Source organism: Oryzias melastigma, linkage group LG7 (assembly GCF_002922805.2).
Source record: "Oryzias melastigma strain HK-1 linkage group LG7, ASM292280v2, whole genome shotgun sequence".
In the NCBI taxonomy this organism is placed as follows: Eukaryota; Metazoa; Chordata; class Actinopteri; order Beloniformes; family Adrianichthyidae; genus Oryzias; species Oryzias melastigma.
Genome location: NC_050518.1, coordinates 3,837,608 through 3,845,534, shown reverse-complemented (window position 1 = coordinate 3,845,534; position 7,927 = coordinate 3,837,608). Strand labels below are relative to the sequence as shown.

The 7,927-nt window shown below is 34.9% G+C and overlaps 1 protein-coding gene across 1 annotated transcript in view; it reads left to right on the top strand.

The window, feature by feature from the left end:
• The window catches only part of espn (espin), a gene marked incomplete in the record, with an annotated part of 44,776 nt that extends 38,669 nt beyond the window's left edge, over nucleotides 1-6,107 (top strand). Inside the window, 3 exon segments of the mRNA XM_024293757.2 lie at nucleotides 2,982-3,061; nucleotides 3,623-3,634; nucleotides 4,198-6,107. Of these exon segments, the coding sequence (XP_024149525.1) occupies nucleotides 2,982-3,061; nucleotides 3,623-3,634; nucleotides 4,198-4,345 (240 nt within the window).
• Nucleotides 6,108-7,927: the final 1,820 nt, after the last annotated feature.

Sequence of the window (7,927 nt, the reverse complement as noted above, 5' to 3'; positions counted from 1 at the left end):
TTAAACCTATGTTTAAGGGAGATGGAATTTTTAAAAGCGTTTTAGCTGGAAAAAAAGTTTAGGTTAAATGTGCAAATACATGTATTTAAACTGCAAACACTGAAAAACAACAGAAGAAGATTTATCTTAAAATCAGTGCAACATAAATTATGAGCTATGAAAGACAGTATTTTATACTGTTTTATTTATTTTCTTTTTTTTACATCCGATAACTTTTCCTGTACGTGTAGCAATCTAGGATAAAAAATGACCTTTTATTTTCTCTCTTTTTTATATTATTTTTCATTTAATTGATTACTTTATCTAATTATTTTGTACATTTTTAAAGTACTCATTTTTTTTAAAGCAGACCTTGAACTGTCTCAGCATTCTACCCTCACATATTATGGCAACAGGAAGGTCAGAGGTTTGAATCTCTGCTCTGGGTCGCTGCTCCAGACTTAGTGAGCAATGTAATGTATCTCATTCATGTAACGTGAGTCAAATGAGCGGTGGGCAAACATTTACATAACAGAGGTTAGAATTTCAAGATATCTCTGGTTAAACCTAAGCATGGTGGCGTAGCGCTGATTATTAATACATGGAGTTTGATGATGCAAGTACATGCAGGTTTTTGTTTGTTACATATCATTTTATTTCTGGTGATGATACTGGGGGAGTTCTCAGAGAAATCAATAAATCAATTGCAGATACTTTTACTTGGACTCATCTTTCCTGCTTGGGCAAGCAGCAAAAAGTATCAAAATAGTCAAAGAATCTTAAGAAAAAAAAATTGACACTTGAGCAAAAAGTGAGCTCTTTCAAGAATGTTTTCATTTCAGTATTTTAATCTGGACTTTTTATCTCTACAAATGTACACATTTTGCAAAAGATAACCAGAAAAGTTTGAGTGAGAATAAAGGAAAAACAGACTGGAATGAATGATAATAATGCATATTTTTAATAAAATATTTAGAAAGACTCTTCTTGTAGAAAGAAACAGATCTATGAAACCGCAGGAAAATGTTTATCTCTCCTCGGCACTGAATTCTCCTCTTTCAGGGAGATGTTTGAAGAGCTTGTTGTGTGCACATTGTGTTCCCTCAACACGCCTCAAAGAGATTAGAATCTGGACTTGGATGCAGCCATTTCAAGACTCTGCATGTTGGATATCCTGATAGAATATAAAAGGAAATTGTGTTTTGGTGTTTTGAACCCGTTCTGGTGGCATTTTTCTCATGGTGGAGGACTAATATCAAGAAAATTAAGCTTAAAATTGAATTTCTGTGCATTTTTTTATTATTCAAATCATTGTGAATCAGGAGCAGATGGAAAAAATATTTGGGGGAAAGTGGTACAGTTGGTGGGCCACAAGCTCCCTGCTCCACTCCATTAAGATGCATACACTTGTTAAAAAATAGATTTAAATGTCTTCATTTTCCTCGCCAGAGCAGTCACCTCGCTAAAAAACTGTAAAGCTGGACAACGGTGAAGCATTCCAGCCAGACTTGATGCACTCAATGATCACAACTGATGGACTATGATGGGGTATTACGATCTTTTTTTTATTCCACAGCCACCGTAAGAGCTGAATAAATTAAAGAAACAAACTTACCATAATTCCCCTTTGATTCACAACCATGCCTTAGCTTAGCTAGTAGCATTAGCTTGTTAAATTACTTCAAAGATGTTTCTTTTACATATAATATAAATGACAAATTTCTAACAATAAACACAATCAATAATCATACCTGTTAATCTTTCAGCTAGATGTTAAAACAAGTGATGGATGTTAAACAACAGATAGTCTGTTTCTCCAGTCGCTCGAGCGTTTTGGACGCGTTCGTCGAGATTTCACAGAAAAACCGGAAGTAGGTGGCACTTTCACAATAAAAGTATGCACAACTAAAATAAACATAAGCAGTAAGGAGTATGCAAGTAAACTGGATCATTTACAAGCTTTAAAATTGCTTTCCATTTTTGTTGCACGGGTAATGTTACGTTTGGTTTGTGAGGGGATGTAAGCTAGCATGAGAATATGTAAACAGAAGGATTTTGGTAAGGAGGGGCAGGCTTTTTTTAAATAAATCAATATATGATTGGAGACTGACTTTAAAGATTAATGTTAGAAATATTTTTCTAATTACACTTTCCAGAAAGTTTTAAGATGTGTATTTTTGTGTGTGTCGTTAAATCCTTGAATCTTTGTATTAGTATTGATGATGAATAGCCTACACTTGTGATCAAAATTGTTTAAAAAGAAATCACACATGTTGATATAAGATGTCTAAATGTATTCAAAAAACTGTATTTCTCTGGTTTAAAAGAAAAAACAAATAGGATTGTTCTCATTTATCGTTTTTTACTCTGCCTCTAACCTTAAAACTGACAAATGACATATTTAATACATTTCAAAATCATCCAATAGAACATCTGCCCAAATGTATGAACATTATTTCTGAGAAGCTGCAACTTTTTGAAAATGCTACGGTGCAAGCAATACACTGTAGAGAGTCCTCCATATTCAACATGTTACTACAAAGATGTACATGCTGACCTCTAAGAATCTGACTGAATAAGACAAAACACAGAATTTGTGTATTGGAGATGAGGAAAAAAATCCCATAAATAAGCTGTTTTTTGTCAACACAAGTTATAATGTTGTTTGTAATGTCTGTGATCTAGCGAGGTATGAATGATTTGTATGACTGATTTATTTACTATATTAAATCTATGGGCTCAATCATCATAGAAACCAATTCTATAAATGATAAAGAAACAAAACCATCATGGCTTCAATATACATTTGGGTCCCACTAGTGGTAAGATGATGATACACTGATCTTATAGGTCAAACTATGGTGGAAGACACACTGAGTGCCCAGGTTAAGTATTCAAAAAACAAGTTACATAAAATAACCTAAAGGATGTTTGGGATAGACTGAAGTCTGTTACTGACTGGCCTGGGTTCCTATCTCTGTACGTCCCCTTTCTCCTTGCAGGCTGAGGAGGAGGCTGCACGTCTGGCATCACTGCCAGCCTGGAGGAGAGACATGATGAAGAAGAAAATGGACGAGGAGAGGTGAATAACAATTCAATTTTATCCCCCCCCCCATGTTACACAAACAGCACCTGATCAGTCTATGAAAATGAACATAAATTATCTCAAAGCATTCCCAGGCTTTTTACTGTCAGATTGTTCAGTCATGGAAAGACTGACTTCTTTCACTTTAATGGGTCAGTCCATCCCTGATGTAAAACATATGCAGGTTTTCATTAAATTCAAGGTAACTACTTTTCATAGAAGGTCATTTTATGACAGACTCCTGTAAATATATCCACTGTGCCCAAAAGCAAATTAAGTCTGATCACTTTCTGTGGTTTTGAATAGTTTTCCACAAAGCTTCTGACTTTGACTTACAGGAAATGATTAAAATATTCTGCTTCTCTTTTTAATCAGATTAATTTAAAGTTTGGCTCTTTGGCATAAACTTTTGCACTAAAATCAAACTGTTCATTCCTATGGGTTCCTCCTTAGTTTGTAGTCCTGTCATGATAAATGTTTCAAATCTTTGTGGGATAACACGTCTGTTGTTTAAGATATTTACCGCTTGTCTATGTCTCCTTTCTCCTGATGTGACAGGGAACAAAAAAGGTGAGAAATGTTAATTTTACTCACAATATCCCATTTTAACATCTGATGTCAAATCGAACTATTGAATAAACAGTCTTTTTAATCATAACTGGAAAAAGTAAAATTAATGAAGGGTTAAAATACACATTTTTTGTATGTTTTTAGTTATGAATTCCATAAATATGGTGTCTGAGTTTACTATAAGACCTTTAGAAACTGTTGGTAATGATGGCCAGTATTTTAATGATCTGCATGCCTTTCTCAGAGGCTTCATTGTCTGCAGTTACACAGAAAGCACTTTATGTAATTGTACTACCCACATAGCGTGATGTTCATGCCGTAGCATCCCAGCTTTATAGTTTAACCTCTGAATAGATCATACCTTCCTCTCAAGTGGTTAACAAATAATTGCATTTCTTAACACTCTGACAAATAGTATCTTTACTTGCTATGACTTTTCACCTGAACAATTCAAGAAGTAAAGAATCAAACTAATGTAAGAGTGTACTAACATGTTGACCCTGAAGACGATATTATGACAAATGACTGTTTTGTCTTCCTCCTTTGTTTATCAATTCCTGCAGAAAAGCAGAACAGCAGGCCAAGCAGGCCAAAGAGTCAGAAGAGAAGCAGGAGCAGGAGCGGCTACGGACCTTGGGCTACGACGAGACCAAGCTGGCCCCCTGGCAAAGGCAGATCATTCTGAAGAAAGGGGATATAGCCAAAAAGTGAATTTCTCATTTCCCTCCCTCGTCCTCCGACTCGACGGCTGGATCAGCCCGTCTCCATCAGCTGTCACTCCTCAGCCTCCCGTAACAAAGGTTAATGTGATGGTTGCTGCTGTCCTCACAAAAGCTCTGAGGCTCAGATTGAATCCTGAAAGTTTCATGCCTGCAAACTCTTTTAGCACATTTCAGACACACACTGGCTCTCCTTACTGCAAATGTTTATACCAGAAAGAATCTATATTTTCCTCAAAATCACTAGGAACTATTTTATGTAGAAAAAGACCTGCGATAGATTTACAACCGCAAAGAATAAAGAAAAAAGCTGCAACAGCTGGAGTTCTAAAAATGGAAAAGAAGCAGCCAATTTAACCGAGTGTCACATTTTGTGCATGTCTTAGACATGACATTTGTGTGTGAAGCTCACAGAAAAGTGTTTTATTTTTGTGTAAAAGTCCCAATAATTCTGTGAACCACACCCTAAAACGTCTCAAACTCATCCATCTCACCAGTAAAAACTGTAATCTGAGTTTTATTTAGTACTGTTACATTTGTAATGACCTCTGACCTCTTAGCCAGGTCACCCTTGCAAAAGAGACCTTTGTTTTTTGTTTTTTACTTGGTTAAAAATAAAATAAATGTGATAATTTCCCCAAGAATTAGTAGATTACTTATTGATTTTCCTCAAATCTGAGCTAAATCTTAAATTAATGTGCTTGTGAATGAGAGATGTTGAGTGCATGTGCTATATATTAAGTAAGCTGTTCCGGTTTATTAGCCACATTGGGTTTTCTAACTCAATTTAAGAAGAAAACATTGAAAAATACGTATTGAATTCCATAAAATAATATGGACACGAGTCATTTCAGCTGCAGGGATATATTCCCGAGGCAGAGAGATGACATCAGTTCGTCCTGTGCCCTGGTGTTCTGGCCTCTGCCCCACTTACCTGGAAGATAAATCTTGGATGAGCAGATCTGCTTACAGAGTGGCCTCTTTGTGCCACGTACATTTAGCTAAATATATTGTTCCCTAGATGAAGCCAGCTACTTTTGTTTTAGCAAGATTCAGACTTTTTTCAGCATTATAAATGGAATAAACAGGATTATCACAGTAAAACGCATATTTCTACTCAGTTTAGAGTTAACATTTTGAACTTGCAGTTTATTCTTTTTCTAATATCAAGACTTAGAATCCATAATTGGTTAAGAGCAGGTATTAAACTTTATTGCTTATTTGTGATCAAGTCACACATTTCTGGTTATTATTTCAAAATTTTTAATCTCACCAATACATAAATCAGTGGTTTGACTGCATGAACCTCGCAAACATTTCCTCTTTGTAATCATAACCGCTAGATGTTGGAAAATGTTTACATCTTCGTTCTAGGATGTGCATTTTCAGTTAAATAAATTACAAATATGGTTGATCATTTGGTAACATTCACTTCATCAGATGCCATATTAAAATTAAAAACAATGTTCATCTCATTGCCATTTGAATTTTCTATGAATCACATATATGTATGCAAACTTTGTACATAGAAACCCTCAGATTTTATTCATTTCATTATTTCAATATTGCATCATATTAAATGTCTCAGCCTTGCTTAAATAGAATGTTGTCTTAATTTAAAAGTGTATTTTCAGACTGTTAAATAAAAAGAAAATAAATATGTGATCCACAAAAGTGTCGTGTGCTTGCTTTATGTTGTCGTTTGTGTTTAGCCTTTCAGGAAATAAGACTGATCTCATTAAATCTGTCATCATTTTAATATATTTTATTATTCAAATTAAGTACTGTTGAATTTAGAGTTTATTCTTGTTATTTAATTTAACTTTATCTCACAAGGAGAAATTCACTTGTCATGGCAGCTTAAAAAAAACAAGTAATATTGCAATTACAGCTCATCAGATATCAGATCAAACAAACAAATAAGTAAATAGGTACATAAATAATAGTGCAAATTTGTGCAAATTTTGATGACCTGGTCATACGGATGAGTTGTGCGGTCTGCTTGGATTGAAAGACCTGTGGTAACGCTTGTTTCTGCGCTTGTGTCTGTCGCTGAAGGATCTTAGTAAGTTCAAATGTACACCTACAGTCTGAAAAATTATTCAAATGTACACCTACAGTCTGAAAAATTATCGTGTTCATGCGCTTATAGGCTATGAGAAAATAAAGCTTGAATCCATATTTATTACTGCTGTTTTTTACTTTGTCACATATACCACATGTCTCAATCCATTCATCAAAAAGCAAATTCAAATATCACATTTTATGGCACTTCTACTTTAAAGACCCATGAAATTTGTGCTTTTGGTGTTTTAACATGTTCTTGAAGCATTTTTCTCATGATGGAGGACTTGAAGAACATTAATCTAAAATTTACATTTTTGAGCATTTCTTTACTCAAATAATAAATCAGGAGCAGACAAAAAAAATGCTGTTTGAAGAAATTTTAGCTGTGATGAAGGAGCTACAATCAGCAAGCCAGAAACTCCCTGCTCTGCTCCATTCTGATGCATAGACAACTAGACATGTATCTAGTTGTCTACAAATGTCTACTCGTCTGTTTTCATTTTCTTCGTCTGACCTGTCATCTGGCTCAAAACTGTATAGCTGGATAGCTCAGATATTGTGCACCATTTTTGTTGCATCTGCAAATCTAGGTTTAGGTTGTGAGGGACTGTAAGTCAGCAGGAGAGAATGTAAACTACGGGTGGCCAAACTACAGCCTGGGGGCCATATGTGGCCCATTTAACAGTTTAATCTGGCCCGCCATACTGGAATGAATTATATTGAAAATCCTAATTATTTTGTCCTCTTATTTCAGGTGTCTCCTCATAGATGGTGCTATAGAGAAACACTGACCTCTGTCTAGGTTCAGAAAGTTATTCTCCATTCATGTGCTTTTTTTTATTTTGTATTCATGTCTAATTTCTAAGTCGGGCAGCCATTTTTCTCCATCATTCCATGAGCACATGAATTCAGCATCTCTTGAAGTTTATGTTTTTCTCTGAGGGACTTCATCCAATTGGTGCAGTTAGCACTAAAATGAGAAAAAAACAGTCACAGTTTTGAAAAATATAAATACTCCAAAATGTTCTGTTGTAAAATATGTTAATTTTTAATCGAAATTAGCTTGTCTTTGTCCAAATTTAGGCGGATTACCAAAACACACCACACATTTGCTCCTGGTCTGGCCATTCTGTCAAATTTTAGAATCCTTTCTGACCCACAAATCAAAAAGTTTACCCACTCCTGGTGTAAACAAAGGGATGATGGGAAAGGAGGACAGACTTATTCCACACCAACAGTCCCGCCTTGCTGTCCTGCCGCTCTGCAGAAACTGTGTCCTAGGAAATGACAGCTTTTGGCTAAAAACCGCATTATCATGATTAAAAAAAACCACTGGGAGAACTTTTACAATAGATTATGAAATGATATGAGTGGGTCTTTAAAAAATCATAATTGACTAAGTATTTCTTTGCAATAGAGTTTTGAATTTGACATAATTAAATAAAATCCTTACCATGTTTATGATTTGTGAGAAAAAGTAAAAAAATAAAATAAAAAAAGTAAATAA